Source organism: Harmonia axyridis, chromosome 1 (genome assembly GCF_914767665.1).
Source record: "Harmonia axyridis chromosome 1, icHarAxyr1.1, whole genome shotgun sequence".
In the NCBI taxonomy this organism is placed as follows: domain Eukaryota; kingdom Metazoa; phylum Arthropoda; class Insecta; order Coleoptera; family Coccinellidae; genus Harmonia; species Harmonia axyridis.
Window position 1 is genome coordinate 51,115,701 of NC_059501.1, and position 27,386 is coordinate 51,143,086.

Sequence of the window (27,386 nt, forward strand, 5' to 3'; positions counted from 1 at the left end):
TCTTGAATTGAAGTATAAATTCAGATTTACGTTCTTCAATGTAGAATTGGCGTTCTTCAAATGGAGGAATGATCCTTCATTTCTTTTTCATAGCTACGAATTACTTGGAAGTTTTAAAAGGTGTTTTTCTTCTTTTGTCCTAGAACAAACTTTGTGATATGATAATGATATATGGTTTATCAGTCAGCTCAAAATTCTATTTGGCGACACAATTATTTTTGATTTCCAATCATATTAGCTACTAAAATGTTTGTCACCCTCTCTACGATGTTGAATCCGGAGACCTTGGTGGTCACCGAATATTTTGATTATCATAGTTTTATCGATTATTGTTGATAGGCACTAGGCTGATATGCAGTGTCTGTTATTGTACGCTATAAATCGGCTAATAAGTATTCTTTTTTGGCTAATAATAACTCTTTTCCTGCTCTGACTTTACTTAGAATGACCAATTTTACTTCAACTATGGAAACTTTAACATAAAAAAATATTTGAACGATTGAAAGCCCACTAACTATTGAACGAATATAAAACTGTAACATTCTCCCCCCCCCCCCAAAATAAATAAAACAACAACTTCATTGAATATCTAGGGGACATAATTTAACAGCTGGTCTTCGGTATGTTCTCAGTCTTGTTTTGACGTAGGCGCTTCTGACTTGTCCATCCTTTCCAACAAAAACAGCTTCGATCACCCCTTTCGTGACTTCCTGGGCAAGTCACCATCGATTATCATTACTACGTCTCCTACGGCTAATTTTTTCGTCTTCTTGTGCCATTTCGTCCTTCTTGTGAGAGTTGGAAGAGATTCCCTGATCCAACGTTTCCAGAAAGAGTCTGAAAAATATTGGGATATCTTCCACTGCTTTCTCGTAACTAGATCTCTTTCCCACAAAAGAGGCAATGAAGTGGAGAAGCACTTCAAGTCCCTATAAGAAAATGGTTCGGCGTCATAGCTTCTCCATCTGCGGCATCTATTGGAACGTGGACTAAGGGTCTACTATTTACCATATTACTATAGCTTCGATGAGAAGGGTGGATAAAACTTCATCTTTTGGCGATCTCTCTTTGGGAGTGACTGGTAGGGCCAGTCCTCTCCCAGCAACCTCCCATGTGTGGTGTAAGCGGTGGTATCCTTACCCACTCGATTCCCCTAGTGGTCATTTTGGCTAAAATCTGATTTTCGTTCATTTCCTGCAACGCCTTCTTCATTTCTCTCTCGGCTCCCTTCAGATTCGTACCATTATCAGCAAATATTTTCTTAGGACAATCTCTTCATCCGATCATTCTTCTGATGGCCATAATGGTGGAGTCGGTAGTTAGAGAATTTGCAATCTCCAAGTGGATGGCTCAAATACAGGTAAATAAAACCCCGTAACGTTTTTCGTGTCGACGGCCAATTGGACCAAAGTAGTCCATACCTGTAAAAGTAAAAGGTCTTACAAAGACACTTTTACCCTGCATTTTGGGAGTGGAGACATTTTTGGGACTATGGGTTTCGCTCTGAAATTCCTGCACCTATAGCAAGAGTTCCATGCACTTCTGACAGCAGCTCGAGCTTGTAAAATTCAAAACTTCTGTCGTAACTCATTCAAAATCAACTCTTGTCCCTAATGTCTGGCTCTCTTATGATAAGGAAGGATCAAAAGATGTAAAATAATGCTTTCTATCAAGAATTATTGGAAATTTTGTTTCATAACAGATATCTTCTGATTCTCCTATTCTTCCGTTTATCCTTACAATTCCTTCACTATCCAACATGGGGGATAATTTATAAAGTCTACTCGTTTTATCGACAGGATTCTTATTCTTCAAACTTTGAATTTCTTCCCTGTAACATGCTTCCTGTACAAGTTTAAACCATAATTTTTCAGCTTTGTCTACTTCATCTGGTAATAACTCAGAGAACGATTTTATGGTATCTCTGAAAACTTGAATTGCTCTCAACAACCAGGCAGTTGACCTTATGAGTCGAAGATAAGATGAAAACCTTTCAATTTTTGGAATAGACTCAATTAAATTGTCTCCTTCCGTTGTCAGAGCAACGTATTCTTTTTTCATTTCCATGAAATATTCGTTCATTTCTTCATTTTCTCCTTTGTCTATCCCTATTTCGTTTTCTCTGAACTACGTGTCTTCATCGCATCTAAGAAAGAATGGACCAATGTTCCACCTACTCAATTCCGACCATTCACAATTTATATTATCCCTGGTTCCTTTATCTGCTACATTCTCTTTTGTTGAAATCCAATTCCATTAATTCTCTTCAGATATATCCAATATTTCATTAACTCTATGACCCACAAATGGCTTAAGTTTGTGAGGGTCTGATTTCAACCAACTGATTACTGCCCGGGAATCCGTCCAAAAATACTGACGACTTATAGGAATACTGTGTTTTTTTCTTATTTTTCTATCCAAACGAGGTCCCAGTACTGCCACTTGAAGTTCTGATCTAGGGATAGATAAGGTTTTCAGAGGACTTACTCTTAATTTAGCCATAACGATCTTGGAATAAATTTTTTGATTTGATAAAATTCGAAACGAAACTGCGGCATGGTCTTTCGAACTGGAATCACAAAACATATGCAATTGTATTTTACGTTGCGAATTATCATCCAAATAGCATCTAGGAACTTTCACACCTTCAATTTTTCTTGAATCTTGCAACCATTTGAGCCATTTTTCATTTACCGAATGTTCTAATTTGTCGTGCCATCCAGAACCCATTTTCAAAATTTCTTGTAACAAAATTCTTGCTTTGAAAGTGAAGTGACATAGAAACCCAAGAGGGTCAAAAACTGACATTACAATTTTCAACATTTTTCTTTTGGTAGTTGTTGCTTTATCTTCTAAAATTTCCATCATTTCCTTGGGTTCGACTTTGAACAAAAAACAATCTTCATTCGGATTCCAGTGAAGTCCTAGAACACGTTCTGTTGGAAGTTCTTTCTCTATTTCTATATCTTTCAATTCCCTTGTTCTTTTTTCTGTCGGAATCAGCTTTAAAACTTCTTTGGAGTTACTTGTCCAATTTCTTATTTGGAAACCACCTCTCTTATGAACCTCTTCGACACCGGTTATTGAATCTAATGCTTCTTCTACAGAATCAACATCTAAATAATCATCCATATAATGCTGTTCCAAAATTACCCTTGCTGCTTCAGGAAATTCTTCTTCAAACTCTTTCGCGTTTTTCTTATTATGAACTGTGCAGAAGCTAGAGAAGAAGCTGCTCCGAAAATCATCACTGTCATTTCATATTCCGTCGTTTGTCCATTTTCTCCCCACCACAAAAATCTTTGAAATTTTCTATCTTCTTCTCTGATATATACTCTGTGGAACATGTCTTTGATGCCTCCTGTGAATGTAATTTTCTTTTGACTAAACTTGAAGAGTACACCCAGTAAGGAATTTAAAAAATCAGGACCTTTTAATAATTTTGCGTTTAAACTGACACCATTTACCTTAGAGGCAGCATCAAGAACTAATCTCACCTTTCCAGGCTTTTTGGGATTCACAACTCCAAAATGAGGTAAATACCATGATTTTTCATCCTGTATTTCCATATCGATGTTCTTGCAAACCCATTGCCTTCATATTCATTGAATTTGTTTAAATAATCCTTGGAAAATACTGGATTTCGAGCTTATTTCTTTTCCATCATTTTGAGACGATTTTCTGCTGCTGACCTCGACTGGGGCATTTTAACATCATCTTCATTCCATAGAAGGCCTATCTCCCATCTGTTTCCGACTCTCTTAGCTGTTTCTTCCATTATTTTCATAGTTTTAGCTTCTTCTACTGATATTTTCTCTTCCATCTTCACTCCAAGGCTATCAATTCTAAAAGACATTTTAACTAATTCATGCAATTCTTCATCCCTATCGACATGTTAAATGAATGCATTGTCAACACGGCCACGATCATTTTATTGCCATGAACAACCCAACCAAGCTCAGTACGAGACAATATTGGTGAATTTTTTCCAGCCTCTATAACCTCACGTGTAATTATTAAATGAATATTGTCTTGCCCGATTGATATTTTTGGTTGCGCATCTATTAAGTCTGGAATGTTAATTGGTGGCAAATAATTCCATTTTTTCATGAATATCTCGTAACTAATTGTCTGAGTTGGTAAATTCAGATCGGTGACAGTTCTTACATTCGTCATAAAAAATTCTTTATTTTCATTTTTGCCTTTGATAGTTAAGTTGATCCTCTGAGAATAGTTCTCTTCATTAACAGTTGAATTTGTCCACCGCATTCTCAGAGGATCAGTTGGACCTGTTTCTCCCAAAAATGAGGCTTACTCTTTGTCTGTCATGGTAATAGTGGACCCTTCATCGAATAACGCATATGAATCAACCTCGTTTTCAGGTCCTTTCAAAATTATAGGAGCTATGCGCAATAAAACTTTCCTTTCTGTTTCTTTTGTATGATAACACATTTTCAGTCTCAGAAATTGGTGATGTGGCATTATATTCTCTCGGAGAATTTGGATGGAGTAAGCTGTGATGGAATTTATCACAACCATCTTTGTTGCACACTTTTTTCTTTCTGCAAAACTTAATCTGATGATTGTTACGCAAACAACAGAAACAAATTTTATTTTTCTTTACCCATTCCCATCTTCTGTCTGGATCCAGTTGCTTGAAGTTACTGCAAGTATATATATATATGTCCAATGATTGTTCATTTTGCAGAACAGGCAATTGAATTTGCGGGTAGAGTTCTCCTCACTGGCAGCACATACGTATTTTTTCTTCCTTTCATTTTCAGTTTCCGGATAACTTAGAACACACATGCAGCATTTGCTATCTCAGCGAACCAATTAGAAAAATCTGAAATATTGATGTTTTCAGTTTTGACATTTAGACAATTCACTTTTTTGCCCCATTCCAATTTCAAAGGGTTGACAACTTTGAAACTAGTTCAGTTAGTAGGTGTGGATTGCAAAAATTTCGTTGACAGTTGAGACTTGTCACTGTAACTGACAGATTCTGAACTGCTGTGGAGAGATCTAATAAAGGTTCTAATTTATCATCGCGCAATTGCGGAAACTTTCTGATAGAAGCTATCAAATCGTTAATAATGAACTCCGACTTTCCATACCTCTTTTCGAGTGTTTCTATTATTTTATCCACTTCACAGGTGAAATTCAATAATGCTTGAACACTTATCTTAGCTTTTCCTCTTAAACATTTCTGGAGCCTAGCAATATTTTCCCTATCACTGAAGCCGCATATTTCAGTGGTTTCCCTGAAGGCTGTTACTAACTGCAACCATTCAGTTGGATCTCCGGTAAATATTGGTAGTTCTTTGGGAATGGACTGTCTCGATAAAAACTTGCATATGTTATGAGCTTCTTGTTTTACTTAAATTTTTTCTTCATAATTCACCTTCTGCTTCTTCTCCTCATTCTTCTGATGTAGTTTCTTCTTTCCATCGCTGTCTTCTGTCCCTGTCTCACTACCCAAAAGATATATATATATATATATTCTTTTGAGAAAGAGCAATACAAAATATTAATTTCAAATAATCAAGCATATGTGTCGATGAATCTCAGTATTAGCAGAGGAAATGTAACGGGGCATCATACATTTCAACGTATGATACAAGAGAACAGATAAAAACCTCAGCAAAAACTCTGTCTCCCCGTATCGGTGTAGTGACTGGTTTGTGTAAACGTTTACAGAATAAGCTGACATAATTTATATTGAAGGACTTCCTCTTCAACCAAAACAAAATTTACTTTATCCTCTCTCTTCGGTTGACGACTCTATAATTTCCAATTGGATCCTAAAACAAAAAAAAAAAAAAGAAGCAGAAAGGAGTACTAATTATTAGTTTTCATTATATCGATTTGAAGTTAACTACCCATTCTAAAAAAGAATCTGAAACTAAATGGATAGCTTGGAAACCATCATGAAATTTATAAATCGGACAATCATTCACCAAGTGGTCAATGGTCTCTTCTACACCACACTCACATAGTGGGCTATCAATGGAATGCCATTTGAAGAGGGTACTATTACAACGACCATGGCCAGTTCTAAGTCGATTTAAAATACACCAAATTTTCCTAGGAAGATTGAAACCTAGAACTTTTTCTGAGGGATCAATAATAAGACTTTTGTTGAAAACGTTAGAAGAAGTCCATCCCGAACGCCAAATTTCCTTGTCGCTTTCATTGGATTCAAGGAAGGTGTTAGTCCATAAAGGTTTGCGTGATTTCAATCTAGCAGTTCTAGAATCTGGGAAATAGGATAAAATTGGAAATGAGTTCGGATAGAAATGAAATTTATCCCAAGATTTCTTGACTGCAATCTGTCTACGAATATGTTCAGGATCTTTGTCAGACCTAGAACTTAAAACAAGATTTTTCTGTTCAGTTCGATTTTTTTCTGAATGAGTGACTTCTCCAATTGCACGATCCGGCGTTGGGCGTCTTCCGATTGTGCTGGTTCTCGTCATCTTCGATAAGGCTTTCGATGATACTGATTTCTCTCACTCAAAACCTCTTGATCTTTTGGAATTTCTTCGGGTTCATTTGAACGTCGATGAATAATATGTGGTTCGGATATTGCTTTGGGCTGGGTATCATCCCCATATCTTACTGGAGGTACTCCTAAATTTTTCCTATTGCTTCTTCTGACAGACATGATTATTTCCCGAATCCTTTATCGACTATTTTTCTACGGACTAGGCAGTTTTTCTTTTTCTCGAAGGACCAAATGTTATTGTACGCTATAAATCGGCTAATAAGTACTCTTTTTTGGCTAATAATAACTCTTTTACTGCTCTGACTTTTACAAAACTGTTTTACTTAGAATGATCAATTTTACTGTAACTATGGAAACTCTAAAATGAAAAAATATTTGAACTATTGAGAGCCCACTAACTATTGAACGAATATAAAACTGTAACAGTGTGAAACTTTTGATGATTTTTATAATGCGATAAGAAATTTATATATAATGTTATATATTTTTGAGAAGGGAAAAGGAAAAAATAGCGATTTTATTTGTGATGAAATTATTATCTTCTTTAAATTGAAAAAAAAACAGATATTTGTATTATAACTTCGAAACTAATGGCAATAAAAAATAAATGATTAAACCAATGCATTCTACTGAAAAAAGTGTCTGTGGGATGTTTTCTTTTCATGTTTGTAGCACTATCAATAAAGAAGTTATGAGAACTTCCCAATTCACGTCATTTTCCAATCACCAAATTAATTCTCTCCAAAACCTAGCCCGAAAATGTGCCATTTTTTATAGCTGAAACGGATTCTGAGATCCCCTCACTAGACAACGAATTTGGGAAACTCAAAATTGCTGCCATTTTTACAATGAATTTTAAACGAGAATACTAAAAAATATGTGTAGATAGACGCACCAATTAATTACTTGATGAGTAACCTCTGCTTTAGCTACTTCACACGTGTCAATTCGCCTTTACTTCATAGATGTATGTTGCAAAAAATGCAATACACATTAACACTCCACTCAATAAATCATGGGCCTAACCGGTAAACAAACATTTTTTCTTGAAAATCACTGGCGGTGCCATCTGTGCGTTTGGGCCCGGTACTTATTGAGTGATGTATTAACACAATAAAAATTTAACTAATATTTATTGACTTGTGTCTTTCTTTTAGGTAGCCAGAGAAGAACAGGATTCCATAAAACGTGGTAACGATATAAGAAATATGGTTAACACATGGGACCAACAGATTCGAGGAAAGGTATGGTATTAAATGTTCAATAATTACTGCAAACTCAACGCAAAATGTTATGAATGAATAAATAGCAAGGTAGTGAACAGTTGGCAACAAAAATTATCAGGAAGTTTGGTTTTTGTAACCGTTATCCTTGAAGCTACCTAGACTAGAGGGTTACATGAAGGATAAATTCAGGGTCTGTGTACATATAATTGAATATTGACATTGGTTGACATAATAGATTTTAATCGTCATTTGTCATTTCTGTTATTGCAGTTTGGAAGTTCATAACTGAATTTTGAATTTTTCTGTTTGTTTTGTACCTCATAAAAAGGGGGGGTTAACCTGGTTGAACCTAAAACCTGCTTCTTTGCCATGATGATATTCACACATAACTACAAAGCTATTTTGTTTAGTTTAAGCTCAAATTATCGTCTATAATTAAATATATAAGCCAAAAATGAAGAAGAAATCACAATACAAACAAAAATACCACTATGTAGTCTTATCAGAAAAAAATATATCAATCGTCTCGTCGCGACATTTTTTTTTGACAGGTCTCTTTATTGCATAATAATATCTATAATAGCACCACATTCTAATCGAATAATATATTTTAATAACACCCCTTTACACAGTATATCACCTTCTTCGTGGGTACCTAGTTCTTACAAGCTGAGCTGCAGGTGTATTTATGAATCAATCAGTAAATATACAAGATGTTTAGCAATTAATCAGCAATAGTCCACTTATGTGAAGGATCTATCTCGTGGACTTAAATTAAAAACCGAAAACATCTTAGGTTCCTTGAACTGTTCCTAACGAGTAGTACGCAGCCAAACCAAATAAAAGAAATAGATACACACAACTATACAAATAAACAATTTATTTGAACTCAGAGAGTATGTCGCTGTAATTTTTCTTTTCTTTTAACGACGGGTTTACCAGATTTGGTCATTTCTTTCGACCGTACTTGGGTTCGGTAGGTACAGTTGTTGAAAGGTTCGATCTTCTCGTTGTCGGATATAGCTATGTAGGTACAACATGTCGTTGAAAGCTTGAAGTGAGATACTGTCGATATTTGGAGGTATTGAACTGACTTGACTGACGGAATTCCTGAATTTTGAACTTCTATCTCTTTTGCAACTATGCCATTAGCCTTTTACTGTTTCATCTCATATTCCATTAGATACGTACATTTTACCTGGAAAAAATTCCGAACTCAATGAAACTTCTACAGGATTTTTAGGGGTGCTGTGGGATGACACTATCGAGTTATCCAACACGAGGACCCTGTGCTAATTTGAGGAGGGCTGAAGAACCTCAACATTTTCAGATTTTTTTGGTTTTTTGCTCATAACTTCTAACCAAATGAGTTTTCTAAGAGAACGGTAATTTTTAATGTTGTAACCATTAAATTCTCTACAACTTTGTATTCACAAATTCAACATTTTATCACACTCGACAAAAATATCGAAGCTAGCTACGCAAATTTGAACTTGCTTTTTAGTTTTTTGTTTGAGTAGTATTTGCCAGAATAACAGTGTAGTTTTAACTCGAGTTTTGTTTTCTCGTTTCCATTGGATGAGTAAACATGGCACCGCGTATAAATGGTAACATTGCTGAAACGACTTGTTATAAATGTAATAAAGAGGTAAAAAAATTTGTCACTTGCTCAAAATGCAGCAAATCTTACCACCCTAGCTGTATACTTAAAATTGGTGGACTTTATGTGAGGCTGGAAGGACAAATTGTTTGTTGTGAAGACCTTACCTCAAAAAAATGTCAATGCCAAGATAAAGATTTGGAAATACAAAAACTGAAAATACGCCTTGCTGATTTGAATGGAGTGTTATTCGAACAGTCAATGAGTGAAATGAAGACAACAGAAAATATTTCTGAGTGCTCTAACGAAGATATTCCTGTGATAGATCCTGAGATTCCATCAGTTAGAGATGATCACAGAAAAGAGGTGAAGTATCTAAATCGCATAATTGAGGAAAAATCCAATATGATTTTGGAGCTGCATGACAAAATAGTTGTTTTGAAAAAGTACATAACTCTAATTGAAAATGTGAATGAAAACAAACGGATGGCGCCATCTCTAATCGTAAAGGAAAACAAACATTTCTCTGAAACAGATCATGAAAGTATTACAGAGAGCGAAAATATATCTACTAAGAAATCTAAATTACCGGCCATAAAATATAAAGAAATCAAACATACCAAGGAGAAAACTACAACAATGACGGAAACCTGCCCTGTTGAAGAAAATACTAAAATAGTTCATGAAGCTGTAAAAGCTAATATGAAAGCACAAAGTGCAAATGAGAGAAAAGAAAGAAATAGGCAGATAAAGAAAAATATAGGAGTGACTGGAACGTGCGTGGACTCATCAGTTTTTTCTGCAGTGCCGAAACGAGTCTGGCTTTACGTGGGGCATGTAGGCGTGAATGTAGAAGAATCCCATATTGAAAACCACCTCAAAGAAAAGTTTCCGAGTAAAAGTTTCGTTATAGAGAAACTCCCAAAGCGTGTTACCGCTAATACTGTGTCTTTCAAGATTGGTGCGGATCTGTCATTGCTGGACGATATTTATAAGCCCGAAAACTGGCCACTAGGGGTGGTCATTAGGAGATTCAGGTTTTTTCGGGAAACAAATGGTGGAAGTTGCTGACGACGTTGTACTGAAGACAGAAAAGAAGAATAAGCTTAAAACTGACGCGATATTGAACTTAAACATTCAGTGCCTTAGGAACAAATTAGATTTATTGGATTTTGTACTATGTTCTGTGGACTACAAACTAGTTTGCATAACTGAGCACTGGATGTCAGACGATGAATTGAAATTTCTGAATATAAAAAATTATAAGGTAGCGAGTGCTTACTCTCGAAAAAATGTCCAACATGGTGGCACTCTTATACTAACTAGAGATGATGCTGAGACAACCCAAATATCTGAAATAAACCAAATGACGATAGAAGAGCATGTTGAAATGTGTTCAGTGTATAGACCTCCAAGGGGCGATTTCGATTTATTTCTACAAAAATTAGATGAAGCTCTCAGTTACATTTCAAGCCTGTTTCATCGAAATATTATTATAGCGGGAGATTTTAATGTGCGATTCTGTGAGGAAACAGGCGATAAAATAAAAATTCAAGAAATACTACTGTCATATGGTCTGCATATAATATTCAGCGAGCCATCCCGTGTAACGCTTACATCTGCGAATTGCATAGACAACATATTTACTAATATGGACAGTGCGAGTTATGTAGCGCAAACAATTGACTACCACATTTCGGACCATAAGGGACAGAAGTTGGAGATTCCCACGGAAAATCCTTCTGAAAAAAGAGAATATAAGACAATCCGCATTATAAATACAGATAATACTCACCTGTTTCGAGAAGGATTGAAAGATGTTGATTGGAGTTTTATGAATGGGAACTGTGTTCGTAGGCAGTGTAAGAGTTTTCACGACACTGTTTTGAATTTATTCCACCGGTGTTTTCCTGAAAAAAAAATTATAAAGAAGAAGAATGATCGCAGCAATAAAATTTGGGAAAATAATGAAATTATTGATCTGAAAAATAAGGTAGATGCTACCCACACGATATTTCAGGTCAGAAGGGATGAAGATTCGTTTAAACTCTACAAGGAAATGAAATTGAAGCTGAAGCAACTAGTAACGGATACCATCAAGAACAGGGATATGGAATTCCTAAACCAATCAGAAAACAAGAGTCGGGCTATATGGAAAGTCATAAATAATAGAATAAAAAACACTACCAGGTTACCAAACACCATTGGTCTGTCTGAGGAAAAATTTAACTGCTATTTTGCCACTATTGCAGAGAGACTAAATACACAGAAAACCGATCCAGGAAGTTGTGAAACCCTTTTGAAGAACAGAAAGGTGAATAGTATGAAATCCTGTTTCCTGTTGCCAACAACGAAAGATGAAGTTATGAGAACGGTTTCGGAGTTTAAGAACAAACCCTCAAAAGATATTTATGGCTTTTCGGTGAGATTACTCAAGGAGACGATTGACTATCTGGTGGACCCACTCACACATCTGATGAATGCTTGTCTTGAGCAAGGATATTTCCCGGATGAATGGAAACTGGCAAGGGTATTACCTGTGCATAAGAAGGGAGAAAAAAATCTACATGAAAATTATAGGCCCATATCTATACTGCCAGCCATTTCTAAGGTTCTCGAGTCCCTAATCAAAACAAGATTGCTCTCGTTCTTGGAGGGGAGCATGTTGCTTTCAGGTCAGCAACATGGCTTTAGGAAGGGAAGATCTACGATAACGGCCATGATCCAGATGACAGAGTTCATTATGGACGCACTAGACAGCACAGATGAAGTGATGTTAACCTGCATGGATTTGAGTAAGGCATTCGATTTCGTGGAACACCAAAAACTCTTATCCAAGTTGGAGTATGTTGGGGTCCGAGGGCCAGCTCTTGGTCTGATAAAATCCTACTTGCACGATCGTTACCAAATAGTGGACCTTGATGGAAAAACATCTTCAAAATGCAGAGTCACCCAAGGAGTTCCCCAGGGATCGGTGCTTGGACCAATTTTATTTGCCCTTTACATCGATGACTTGGTGCATAATGTTGTGGTGGATGACGTAGTGCTCTTTGCGGATGATGTCTCCTTTCTAAATAGAGATAAAGTGGAAAGTTCACTTCAGGCGAAATCTAAAAAGTCCATAGATGATGCTGTTGGGTGGTTCATAAAAAACAGTATGAGTGTGAAGGCTGATAAAACGAAGGAGCTCGTAATTACAACCAAACGATGGAACAAAGATAGTATATCCCTTCTTGGATTATCAATCAACGGAAACCTAGGTTGGGATCAGCATGTGAACGAATTGTCTGGTAAACTTTCGACAGCACTCTTCGCAATTAGAAATATAAAGAACTTTCTCACAGAAAAAGAAGCCCTGATTGTGTACCATGCTCAATTCCACGGACGGATGACCTATGGCATCATTCTTTGCGGGGCGTCCTCGGAAGCGGGAAGGATATTCCTGAAACAGAAAAAGGCTATCAGAATAGTAGCAGGGGAAGGTCAGATGACAAGCTGTAGACCATTTTTTAATAAATATGGTATACTTACTGTTCCGTGCTGTTACATCATGGAGTGCCTCTTATATGTGCATGGGAGCGGAAACAGGTTCCAGAAACACTTGAGCGTTCACGGTCACAACACGCGTTTCAAGGACAAATATGTACCTTCTTTACATAGACTGGAGAAAACGAGAAACATGCACATATATAACAGCCTAAAACTCTATAACAAACTACCGGATAGCCTGACATCACTACATTATAATGCCTTCAAGAAAAAAATAAAGAGCTTGCTTAAAGAAAATGTATTCTACTCGATGGATGAGTTTCTGTCCCATAAATTCTAGTCATTCCTATGAAAAATTGTGTATTTTACCGTTGATTATATCGTACTGTGAAATTTGTAACGTGTGAACATGTATTTATATTTATTATATACATTTATTTTGACAGCATCTGTAAATACTTGAGATGAATATATATCTATCTATCTATCTATCACAGACTTTTTCTTAAACCCAATATCAATTGTGATACAGTCAATCAAAATAATAGTCCAGTAGACAAAGCAAAAAAAGTGGGGTCTCCAGGAAAAAATTCCGAACTCAATGAAACTTCCACAGGTTGTTTGGGGGTGCTGTGAGATGATTCTGTCAAGTTATCCAACACGAGGAGCCTGTGTTAACTTGAGGAGGGCTGAAGAACCTCAACATTTTCAGATTTTTTTGGTTTTTTGCTCATAACTTCTAACCAAATGAGTTTTCTAAGAGTACGTTAATTTTTAATGTTGTAACCATTAAATTCTCTACAACTTTGTATTCGCAGACTTTTTCTTAAACCCAATATCAATTGAGATACAGTCAATCAAAATAATAGTCCAGTAGACAAAGAAAAAAAAGTGGGGTCTCCAGGAAAAAATTCCGAACTCAATGAAACTTCCACAGGTTGTTTGGGGGTGCTGTGGGATGATTCTGTCAAGTTATCCAACACGAGGACCCTGTGCTAACATTTACAAAGTTGTAGATAATTGAATTCGTCATGATTTTGTTCTTAGAAACTATTTTCTAAACCTTATATCAACTGAGATACAGCCAATCAAAATAGAGGAATTTTCTCAAAATGTCAAGAGTTGCCAAGAAACAAAGGTATTGACCCTGTAACTAACAATTACCAGCAGTTTTATGGTAATTACTCATCAATATCGATATAATGAAACATAGGAAGGAGGAGGAAGGTAGCTTTGACTAAAAACCTATGTTTATGTGAAGAGTAGATATTTCAATGTTATCGTGGCATGTTATGACCTTTCTGTAAATTCCCATCAACCAATAATTATTTTCAACCTCAATAATAAGATCAACTGGGTAAAATCAATAAATAATAGCCAACAATTAATTGAAAATAATGATTGTATATAACAGAAAAAAGTCCGAAAATGGTGGGGTTCTTCGACCCTCCTCATGTTACCACAGGGTAACTTCACAGAGTCATTCCACAACACCCCCAAACAACCTGTAGAAGTTTCATTAAGTTCGGAATTTTTTACAGCAGACCCACCTTTTTTGTATTCTGGTGAAGTAATGAGTTCTGCTTTAGCCGGTGACAATATGTCAATATAAAATGTTTGTATAACTAATAATTACACAGTTTCTGTGCCAGTCGATATTTGGCTCAACACGCACTTCCTAAGGAAGTGCCATCTTCGGTCTCTTATGTTCTCTCTGGGCTTTTTCATTGTAGTAGCAAGCCTTCCTTATTTGCGCTTTGTTGAAGGCCTTCACACTTAGGTCTTTTTAATAATCGTCTAGAATTGGTATTTTCAGGTCTTTTTGTATTCGTACGTTGCTGACAAACCATCTATCCCTCGATCTTTGTTTATAACAATGAAGACCCAAGGAATAATTGCCTTTATCAACAAAATTTCATAATGAAAATAATTCCGAAAATATATAATATTTCCCATATGAACCTATGTACAGGGTGGGCAAATTTCGATGTTTTAGCACTACATCATTCAATCCAGAGAAGACAAACAAAATCTGATACCAGTGATACCCCATTCTTGTTTTTTTTTTCTGAGAAACTAACAAGAATAGTATTCATTTTCGGCCACCTTCTTTGTTTTCGATTTATAAGCGGAAATTGGAATAATGGCGATATCAAAACATTTATATCTTCACTAATACTGATGATAGAGCTCTGAAATTCAAACATTATACAGGCTTTTTTTACGTAGACGCGTATTCGTGTCTTTGGCACGATTTTTTATTACAAAGCTATAACCCAAATTAATGTATTTTTGAATGGGAACACTAAATTTCTATGCCATTTTTAAACAGCTTAATGTTCACTGATTTCAAAAATATACTACATCGTATGCTTTGTATCAATATAAATAAAAGAAAATTGTCAAAAACCTTTTTTTATCTAAGAGTCTCAACATTGCTATGGTTTCAACAGTCGATGAGCACAGGAAAATAGACCTTCCTATAACAAGAGCAGTTTCCTGACCATTAACATTTTTTTTATTGATGCAAACCACGCGAAGTTGTATATTTTTGAAATCAGTAAAAATTTAGCTTTCCAAAAATGGTACAGAAGTCTAGTGTTCCCATTTACATAAACATAACTTTGGTTCATAGATTCGTAATTAAACATCCTGCTCAAACGAAGAGCATGCTCCATCATCAGTATTAGCGGAGATATAAATTTTTTTTCGATATTGCCATTTTTCCAATTTTCACTCGAAAACAAAAGATGTTGACCAAAATGACTTTTACCCTTGTTATTTTCTCAAAAAAAGAGAACAGAAATACGGTATCAAATTTTGTCTATCCCTTGTGATTCAAATGTTTTAGAGCTAAAACCTCTAAATTTTCCTACCCTGTATGTACAGGGTGGGCAAATAAGCGAGGTAAGCGGCTATATCTCAGGATCCACTCATCGTAGAGACTTGCGGTAAAAAATTTTACCACTAAAGTAAACAAAAGGAAACACTGGAAATTGTTTTGAAGTTTATACCTCCACCGCTAGGGGGCGTAATAGCTATCGTCGAGTAGAAAAATGCATTTTACTCGAAAAATTTTCATAATAAGTTGGAAAAAAAAATATCATCACTGTAAACCTTGGAAAATTCTCTATCTGTTTGAATTGTCACTTTCGATTTTGCGACATCAAATAAGGGTGGGGGAAAGATAGAAATCTGACTGATTGAAATGTCTGTAACTTCAGTTCGGCTCAACATTTTTGAGCAAATTAGATCTTATTTGAGAGACAACATCTTGTTGATTAAGGAAAAAATATACTCATGATGAATTTGATTCAGCTGCTTCCGATAGGGAGCGCTAAGTCAGAAGTTCATTGTTTCGTTCATTTTCCTCTGAAATTTCAAATGTAATGATAGGATTTTCTTAACAGAAACAAAAATATAATTGAATTTGCATGAAAAATCCTGAAGGTCGCAAAGCGATAGCTTCAGGGGTTCTGTAGTTATGGACGAAAAAAGATATTCTTTAACTGATGCACTGAAAACCTAAATTGTGTCTTCTTTCGGCCATAACTCCAGAACGCCTGAAGCTATCGCTTTGCGACCTTTTGGTTTTTTCATACAAATTTGATGGGATTTCTGTTTCTGTTAGAACTTGAAGACTCAATTTGGTTTTTCGCAGTGCATCAGTAGAAGAATATCTTCTTTCGGCCATAACTTCAGAACGCCTGAAATTATCGCTTTGCCACCTTCAGGTTTTTTCATGCAAATTCGATGAAATTTTTGTTTCTGTTGAGAAAATCCTATCATTACATTTGAAATTTCAGAGAAAAATGAACAAAACAATGAACTTCTGACTTAGCGCTCCCTATCGGAAGCAGCTGAATCAAATTCATCATGAGTATATTTTTTCCTTAATCAACAAGATGTTGTCTCTCAAATGAGATTTAATTTGCTCAAAAATGTTGAGCCAAACTGAAGTTACAGACATTTCTATCAGTCAGATTTCTATCTTTCCCCCACCCTTATTTGATGTCGCAAAGTCGAAAGTGACAATTCAAACAGATAGAGAATTTTCCAAGGTTTATAGTGATGATATTTTTTTTCCAACTTAATATGAAAATTTTTCGAGTAAAATGCATTTTTCTACTCGACGATAGCTATTACGCCCCCTAGCGGTGGAGGTTTAAACTTTAGAAAAATTTCCAGTGTTTTCTTTTGTTTACTTTAGTGGTAAAATTTTTTACCGCAAGCCTCTACGATGAGTGGTTCCTGAGATATAGCCGCTTACCTCGCTTATTTGCCCACCCTGTACATTAATATCTGATCGGCGTTTAGCTCTTGTGCTGTCAGTTTTTAGTCGTGGTCAGTTTTAAAGAGTAAATGAATTTTTAAATAACTACCCAACTAGTCCAATGTAAATTGATTTATATGTGTTCATAATTCAGAAGTGCTTTCAAAATTGTTTTTGAATTCTTAACTCCGTTTAATATTTAGTTCATTGATTTCGTTTTGTGATCCTTTGAAAAATGAATGAATGAAATGAGTTGACCTTACTGTTCATAGTCACGATATCCGACGATACGATGATCCGAAATTGGTTGATTAAGGTTGAGGAATTATATATCATAGACTAGGATATACCATGATGACATAATGCTTGAAGTAAAAATTAAATACTGATAACTAATTGCAAGTTTCGTATCGAAAGAGGAATAACTAGTCGAAAAAAGGGTTTTTTCCAACAACTGATTTAATTTTGAATAGCCCGCTATCTGGACAGCTCTCACTTCTGAAGGCTTTCGAAGTTCAGCTGACATAAGAACTCAAGCCGGTCTATCACCAGCAAAGTCGTATTTTTGCTGGTTGGGGTCCTTGAAATGTATCAAAATGATTCGGATTTACATCGAAAAATCATCTCCAATGATGATACCTATGTTTTCTTCGGAGGCTGCGTTAAAAAACAGAATTTTTGCATTTAGAGCTCGGAAAATCCGAGAATGATCGTTGAAAAGCCTCTCCATTCTCAACGTATCACCGTTTGGTGCAGGATTGGTGGAAAATGCTATGTTTAATGATTTTCTTATGGTTGTAATTAGAAGATATTGATGTGGACGACGTTACGTGTCACACAAGCAACGAAACAATAGCAATGATGCATTTAAAGTTGCCTGGACGTGTTATATATCGAAAGAGGGTATCACAATTACTTACCGAGATCTTGTGATTTAACAACTTCAGACTTTATCCTTTAGGGTCACGTGAAAGATAAGGTCTATGCCAATGCTCCAAATCGGAAACCTTATGGAAGTGAAGTTATAAGAGGACATACAGCCGGATTTGTGTGAATTGGTCATGTAAATTTTATGAAAAGGATATGGTTCTACAACCGTAGCCGTGACGGTCATTTTGCTGATATCGTTTTCCGTCGTTAATGGCATTCCTTCCTTTTTAGAATATACTCGTTTCTTTCAATATCAAAATGAGAGCACTCATAGGAAAAGTTCTTAGGTTATCAAAAGAAAATGTAATTTTTTGCTTAAGCATGTTGAGTGAAACTCAACCTTCTTCATTAGAATAGGAAAAAAGAAGATTGGGGTTTGGGTTAGGTACGAGAAAAAAGGTCAAATTCATTGAAGCTTTTACATTATAAAAATTTAATTTCTGAAAAATAGAAGAAATGAATTATGTAATAATTGATTTGCAGGAACTGCTCATGGAAGAAATAGAGCATGTCAAACGGGAAGATTTCCAGGAAATACAAAGAAATATGCAACAATTGAAGGAAGAAATACAAGAGGGTAAGTTTATTACTTATATTATTATGATTTGATTAGATTAGAGGAGGGGCGAAAGATCATCCGACCTCGCATGCACCTTGACCCCAAGATGTATTGTGCATCCCCTGCTTGTTAACCAGTCAGGCAATAGAGTCTCAATGAACTTTATCACATTTTAGAAACCAAGAGCCAAGGTGTTGCAGCCTTTTCCGGTGAACAGCTTCACATTCACATAGCAAGTGTTTTGCTGTCTGAGTGTCTTCTTGACAGAAGCGACATAAGTCTTCAGGTGTTTTTCAGATGATACCTCACGGGATATTGTCCCGTGTGTACGCCGGTCAGTTTCCTCAGTTCCTGTTTACTAAGCGAGAGAACTTTTTTAGTCCAGCTCATCGAGTAGGAGAGAAGTGACTTGGCCTGTCTTTGACCATGGATCGTCCGCCAGAACGCAACCTTACTCTTTTGTTCCCATTCCTTAACTGTCATCGTTTAATGACTGTCTGGAAAGACACAAAATGGCTCTGGCTCCTCGAAGAGGGTTGACCTCCTTTCCGTGGCCAGTCGGTCTGCCGTTTTATTGCCGGGTATCGTAGAGTGGCCAGACACCCAAATAAGGTTGACCTGATTTCTTTCTCTAAGCACGTTGAAGGACCTTTTAAATTCCCATACTAACTTTGACTTAACTAGCGGGGAGTCAAGCGCTAGCAGGGCTGCTCTGCTTCGGATAATATACACCTTTTTGTTCTTCGATAGTTGCGTTCTATACAAAGTGCAACACAATATCTTATGGTAAGGGTTTCTGCCTGACACACCGAGGGCAGAAACCCATTGGTATGGCTAATTGGCTTAAAAGATCGTGCATAGCGGCTTCTACTCGTCCATTTTCAGGTTTTGAGCCAACGGTAGTGAATACCGCAAGGCCCGTTGCTCACGACTAGGAAATGTCGTATTGAAATTTATCTGAAACTAAAGTTTTAGTGGTGGGTTATCTGTGACCATATTCAGGAGCTCCTTGCACTCATTAAGAATGCGAAGGTATCCAGGGACCCCATTCCCGACAAGTGATCTTCCAAAACGTATACGTACTTTTCGAATGCCACACGTTTGGTATTCTTGACTTGTGAACTTGATAACGTACACGTTCTCGGTGCGAACTGCGAATGCTTACAGCGAGCGCTTTTTGGTATTCGTTTTGATTCTTGGACAATCTGAATGACATAGAGATATATTCATAAGTCATATTTATTCTTCGATATGATGGAAGACGAAATAGAACAATTATTATTGATTGATCTTTTGGATAATGTTGAACAAATAGATCGGCGGATATAGACAGCGCGGAGACCCATTCAATGATTCGACTGGAAAACAATTTGTTCCAATATTTAGCCTGTCTAAAAACTCAGTTAAATACCTTTTCCTACAACTGCTATGAAAAGTACAGTATTCTTCATAGTTTACTCAATTTCAAAACTATGTATTTCTCATACTGTGGGAAATATTATTTCTCACGGCACTTTGCCCACACCTCGCTTGGTAGACCAATGAAATTGGGCTTTTGAGTGGTTTCTATGGAAACGCAATAAATTAGCGCATACTCTCAACGCAGACCATTTTGATTTGAACCAAGTCTTTTACTTGAATTATTGAAATTTGTGCAGTTGCAGGAATAGTATAGTGTGCAACATGTGGAGAATGTCCTTTTCTCGCCTTTCAGGCTCTTGCCACAAACTTCCACACTCGCGAGAAAAGTTGGACTTTCCCCACTTGTTGCACAATATACAATATTAATACCATTAATAACAATTACATCAAAGCTGCAAAAAGGAGTCAAGATTTGGTATTTAAACAAAGGTAAGTATCTATTCATTATGTTTTCCAAAATAATACCAATCATTTGATGCATATAATGGATGGTATCTTTACGATTTTTTTGCGAGTGGAAGCTACTAAATGGACATAGGATCCAAATTTTTGTGTATCACAGTCCTCTGTTTCAAGATGTGTGCATTAAATCGTAGAACTACTGAACTGAGATGTAATTTTCAACATTTTCAATTTCCTGTCAATATTGACCAATTGAATCAGACAAGAGCAAGATAAATTATATTAAAATGAATTTATTTAAGTGATTAATTTCTTGTACTTGCACTTGTGCATTGCAGATTTCACAGAAGGTACAATTTTCCAGGGGTAATTGGTAGCATTGACAGCACCCATATAGCTATTTTTCCTCCTAAAGTTCACGATGAAAAACACCCGGAAAATATTTCTGTAAATAGGAAAATCTACCACCCCATCAATGTACAACTAATTTGTGATTACAATTAAAAAATATTGAATGTGAATGCTTTGTTTCCTGGTAGTACAAATGACTCTTTCATATGGAATAATTCAAAAGTTCAAACAATGCTGAGGACATTACATGAAGCAGGAAATACAAACTATTATTATTTATTAGGTAGGCAATACATCATACTCTATTTTAAAATTCAATTATGACCAATCATGCTCCAAATTCTGGTATTTATTACCTATGTACTCAAAGATATTGGTTATGTTTATTTTTTTTTCCTCACATTGATTTAATTCTATTCTATTTCAGGAGATTCTGGATATCCTCAGAGAACATAGATGATGATACCTCTGGAAAATGAACCACTGGAAGGAACTCCTGAATATTTTTACAATAAGAAACATAGAGAAACCAGAAGCCTGATTGAAAGATGCAATGGGGTTCTGAAGATGAAATTCCGCTGTCTACTCAAACATAGGGTACTTCATTATACTCCGGAGGCGTATAATTGTCAATGCTTGTGTAGTGCTCCATAATCATTGTATTGAACACAATGTACCTGAACCAGAAAACGATGACACATCACAAGCTGATATGGAAATATATGACCTCATCGAAAGTAGGGATCGAGAAGAATAAAATACACAAAGGATAAATCCAGAATTGGCAGCAGGTCGGAGATTGATTATATAATTCGCAATCTTCAAAGCGAGTAATTTGTAAATTTCTTAAGCAATTTATCAATCTATGATTTAATGATTTATGGATTTTTTGGTGTAAAATGTTACTCATGAATCTTCTGAATAAATTATTACGATTTCGTTTGTCCCAATTAACATTTTTTTTCATTTAATTTTCATCAGCAATCAGAACATACATTCTATGAGCTAATTTATTAACATTAAAAAATAGCGTGGCAAGTCCACTCCATTAAGAGGATCTTCTAGTTCTTCATTAAGTCAGCTGGCCATACTCTTCTCAATCTTCTTGGCTGGTTGTCTGATAGAAGTGATTGCAGAAGCATGTTTGAGTGCCCTTCCAACCTTGTGTGATGTTTTGTGCTTTTGTTTTTTATGACTTCATGGACGTATGGACGTTTGATTTGTTACGTACCAAGGTGCATTGGCCATCATTTGGAGAGCTTTTGATTGAGATCTTTGTATAATAGCTACGTTCGATTTGCTAGCACATCCCCAAATTTCTATTCCATAGGACCATATTGGTATGATAATAGTTTTGTACAGCAAAATCTAATTTTTCAATGAAAGTTTTGATCTTCTTCCCAACAGCCAATGTATTTCTCTAATTTTGAGATTGATTTGTTTTATTTTCTTCTTGATATGCTCTCTCCAAGTCAGACGGGTGTCTGAATGAAACCCTAGGTATTTGACTGATTTTTCCTTAGGTATTATTTTATAATTGATGTGGATTGATGGGCAGGATTCCCTTCTCAAAGTGAAATCAACTTGTTTAGATTTCTCTTCGTTTATCTTAATTTTCCACTTCCTTGTCCATGTCACTAATGAATTCAATTGGTTTTGGACCAGCTTAGTTGGAGTTGATTAACATGATTATATTTTTATGAAAAATTTATTCGAAATGCAGAATATGAAACATATCTGCTGATAAAAACAATATTAAACAAAGAAAAGGAAATAAATCACAACACCAACATTAATAACATTATACCTAGTTGTGAAATTAATATAGAAATCTTCAAAAAAAAAACAAAAGAAATATAAATTTATAAATCATTATAATATGCCTTCAGCTATTGCTGCCAACGCATTAGCAATTCTTTTTTTTGCTGAAGCAGCTCTTTCCGCCGCTTCTGCTTTTTTTCCTGGACACTAGCAATTCTTTTTAATAATTTTATTTTTTCATCATAATACTTTTTTTATGCTATTTTAGCATCCATTCCGTCTTTAAAACAAGAAACGGCATATAGAGTCCGTTTTATTGTTTTTTCCTTTGAAACTTGCTCTGAATTTCTGTCGTGATATCGTGGTGGATCTTTCGAAACTTCATTTTCGATTTCTTGTTCCCCCTGTGAATTATCAAAATCGAAGTTCACTTCAGATTCACAAGTCTCTTTATGTCCCTCAATGGAAATCATTTTAACAATATTTACTACATCCTCTTCTATTTTTGATAATTCACTTTCCAAAGGAGGCCCTCCGTAAGTATCTTATCAATTTCTTCCCTTTTTTTTTTGTGCATCTTTGTATCAGAATTGATTCACCCGTTTGAAGATCTGAGTTTTTTTTTTGTGAATTCAATCAAACAATTTCTTTGACTGTGGGTCATTTGATTTCGTCTTCCAATTTGCTGCGACATGTTTTGAAAGTTCAGTGAAGATTTCTCATCGCAATATCGTTTAAATTGAATTGACAGTACATAAATTGAAGACATTTCATCTCATCTGTGAACTTTTACAATAGTGCCGGCTTTCATTATTATTCTTTCATTATAGTTATGACCTGTGTCCACAATTCTCGAAATGAACCAATAAACTCTCTCTCTCTCTTTTTCAAATATTGGAATTAATTCTAGTAAATGTTTCGTGTTTTGTTTCACGACTTTGCATGATCGTACATATACATGATATTACATCAATGTATAGGATATGTCAATACTAAATGCAATGTGATACAAAATTAACTGATTTCAGTTGAAAAATATTAACAACAATTAAGAAACATTATTTGAGTAACTTCGTTTTTTCTTAAATTTCGATGTATTCAAGGATCCGGTTGGGGAGATGGTTGAACAGCTTTATCCTCACATATGTTGTAGATTCAAATCTAGATGTCTTATGGATCGGAATGCAGATTGTGAAATTATGCCGTGTGTTGTAGTCATGAAAACCAGAAGTTGTATCCAGCTCTGGCAACTTACTGTGAACAAACAGCAGACAGTTCAGAATATGAATACAAGGCAATAGAAGGATTCTATGCCGTAAGAATCACGGCCTGCATAATTCTCATGGTATTAGGTTAAATATTAGTCGAATACACCTTTTTTGCGTCATAAAATTTTGGTATTCGCTCCTGAATTACCCTATAGAACAACATTATACTTCAAGGGGACAAAACTAGGGCGTAAATAGCGGCAAGCAAACCCTCCAGAGGTAGCGAGTTGTTGAAGTGACTTAAACAAAAAAAGACCAATTCAATTTTTTGCTGAGATGATCAATATGGCAGTGCCATCTTAAACTGCTGGCAACGTGCAAATCCAGAAATTTAATGCTATCAACTGACTCAAGTTGGCTGTCTTTGTATTTGATAACAAAAGGCTCATCAGGTATAGGTAGATTCCCTTAATTGGAAATTAATTTAATCAACTGCACGCATTCCTTAACTGAACATCTTGTCCTCAATGGAAGAGAACTGTAAACAGTCAAATGCTCGTGAAAGATAAAAACTAAACCAACAACATAGAGACCACCATCCAAGAAGTGACAGACGGCAGTTTGCGTAGATTTACCCCTACGGAAGCCATGCTGGGAGCTTCATATTATGAAGAACCTTTCTAGATAATTCACCATTCTGCCGTAGACTATTATTCCAAGACTTTAGAGATGATGCTAAGCTAAGAAATAGCGCGATAATTTGACATGCATGTGGACCTCGATGTGGACTCGTTATTCTTGAATACCGAAATTACTTTGGGTAGGTATTTTCAATGCGGAGGGAAATTTTCATGATGTCATAAATGAATTGATCAAATAGGGTAGATGTGCTGAACTGAAATCAATGGTGCAATTTCTTTCATAGTTTTCACACAGAGGAAGCCAGGACCCGGACTAGTGTTGTTCTTTAAACCATTTATGACTTTAAGAACCTCTCTGTATAAGACAGGATAGAAAAAATGTATTCTCAGATAATCGATGATTCATACAGGAATTAGATGTGATATATCATCAAAGTTGTTTTAAACTTAGAGCACATACAGATGTGAAATATTCTCCAAATGCCTCCGCAACTTCCTTAGGATCAGAGAGAATGCGGCCATATTTAATAAAATTTCGATACGGGTTGTTCCTTAGTTGGAATTACAGAAGAAATTGAGAGAATTCTTGGTTAGTTTTAAGAAAAAAAGTTCTATAACTGCAAACGCTTTGTTTTCGAAATACGGGGTGTTTCTTGTAGTCACTTCTTATAATAACGTCCGAAAATTATAATTAATTTATTCATCACAGCTTACTAACTGGATCTTTTCAATAATTTGGGTTTTCTTGATTATTTCAAAATTGATAGAAATTTTTTTTCTCGAATTATTATCGAAAAACCGAGAAATTCATTTGTCATATTTTCAAACAATATGTTGGTATGAACAGAATCAGCTGATTGACAAAACGAGTGGCAGAATATCTGGGCTTAGCGAATCCGAAACAATACACAGGCCTTTGTTCTGGCAGGAGAACACTTAGGTGTTCTACTGCCACAATGCTGGTGGCGATATACTAGCGGTGGTTGGCGGTCATCAGCTTTGGCCGAGACTTATGCAGATAATTCTATGAAAAACATGACTGCCAACTCATCGAAAATTACATGTACCATTAAAAATAATGCTTCAATAAGAGAAAACCTTACGGGTATCATTTTTGAAAATACAAAAAACCAATTTTTAATAACTGCACTGTTACAAATGATAATTATTGCAATCAAAAGTAAATTCAACTGAAGTAACTTATTATATTTTTATATGTATTCAAATGATTGATCAAAAACATTTTCTCTTAATGGAATCCTAAGCTTTTATGGAAATGATGATGTAGTAGAAAAAGTATACTACACTATTTGAGCTGTAAAACAATTACGAATTTTTGTAGTCGTGCTTCTTACAACTCTTGTTATGTAATATACTATAACATACTTTATTCATTACTGAATTTTGCGCCCTTAAGAAAATCCAGATTACGATTTATGTTGACGCGCTGTATTTCTGTTTCCTGAAGCATCCTACAGACTACATGATCTGGTAGGCCCAACCAAATTTGATGTTGTTCACAGATAGTATTGACCGACAGATCCTCTGAATACAATGTTTAATAAACTTCCAATTTTTTTTCAGAAAAAATTCGAATACATAATGAAAAAGAAACTCGTAAAAAGGACCTGACGCGGCAGATTGCACTAAGGGCGAAATTTTTGGATCAACGGCAGAAGGAACTAGATGCACTAAATAGGGCTTTCGCTCATCTGAATGACCTCGAATTGGCAAAGGAACAACAAACTGATACTGAGTCTAGAGTAAAAGCTAGACGAGAGATGTTTACATACAAAAAATACCTGGAAGAACTCAAACAAGCAAGAAAAGAAGAAGAGCGACAAATTCAGGAAATATTGATTGCCGATCAAAATGAAATATTGGGAAAACAGGACGAAGCAAAATGTAAGATTAAGGCTGCCAAAGAGAATCTTCGCAAAGTGAGTATATTCAATTCATTCATAGTACCCACTGAAATTATCAGTTTATTTTTCGAGTACCTTAAATTTCCAACTCGAGCATAATGAATGACTTTTCACTATTGTGAATTTTTTCGGAACCCAGAAGAGTTGATTCAGGAAATTTCTAGAGAAATCAGATATACAATCGAACTCGAATTTTCATTGGTGTGACTGACAACATCACTTCATTAAAAATCAAATTAATTTTCAAACAAACTGAAAAACTTCTGGACATTTTATATCTGATGTTTCAGATGACTTTTATATTTCGGATGAAGAATCCAATTGATAAATCGAGAAGAACATTAATGTATTATGAGTTATCTGCTTCCGGGCTCTTTTTATTCTAAAAGTAGGTATACATCAGAAAATCGACCTCGAAAAAATTGTAGATCTCTGATTTATCAAAGCTACATTTGCATAACAGAGCATTCATCCACAGTAATTGTAGGAGTCAGAAAACATTCCATTTAATATAATCAGAAATTCAGAAATAGATTTACAATTTCACTGAAAGAAAAATGAATAAAATATAATACAATAATAACTATGTTATACGATTATGCTGTAGATTCCGTAATTATCTTATAGATATCTACAGTCACATAGATAAAGATGAATAGCTTTTCAATTATAAATTAAAAAATGTTATACTATAAAAAAAGTATATTTGAATCCAGTACAACAAAAAAATTACCTATTCGCCATTTATTCATTATCGATGAAAAGAACTAACTTTTTTAAAATAGTTTTTTTCATGAGCAGGTTTTGGGTCAATCAGTATTTTAATTTTTTTGCAGGAAGTCTACGCCATAAGAGCTAGACAACTCGAAGAAAAGAGGGAGAACAAAGAAAAAGAGAAAGCAGAAGAAAGGTGCGTTGCTGAGTTCATGAATAAAGTGATAGAAATGAATCACAACTTAGACCATGAAGCAGAAAAGATGAGAAAAGAAGAAGTGTTACAATATCGGGATGACTTATGTAAACAGATAGAATACAATAGAATACTGAAGGTAATTACCATTTTGAGATCAAAGTTTTTATACAAAACTATA

At 35.4% G+C, this 27,386-nt stretch overlaps 1 protein-coding gene across 1 annotated transcript in view; it reads left to right on the top strand.

Moving 5' to 3' along the window:
* Positions 1-27,386, top strand: part of LOC123688896 (trichoplein keratin filament-binding protein-like) — a 38,969-nt gene that overhangs the window by 11,252 nt on the left and 331 nt on the right. The window contains exons 5-8 of the mRNA XM_045627636.1: positions 7,666-7,752; positions 18,510-18,603; positions 25,955-26,310; positions 27,132-27,344. Coding sequence (XP_045483592.1) covers positions 7,666-7,752; positions 18,510-18,603; positions 25,955-26,310; positions 27,132-27,344 — 750 coding nt within the window. The remainder of the gene's footprint in view (positions 1-7,665; positions 7,753-18,509; positions 18,604-25,954; positions 26,311-27,131; positions 27,345-27,386) is intronic.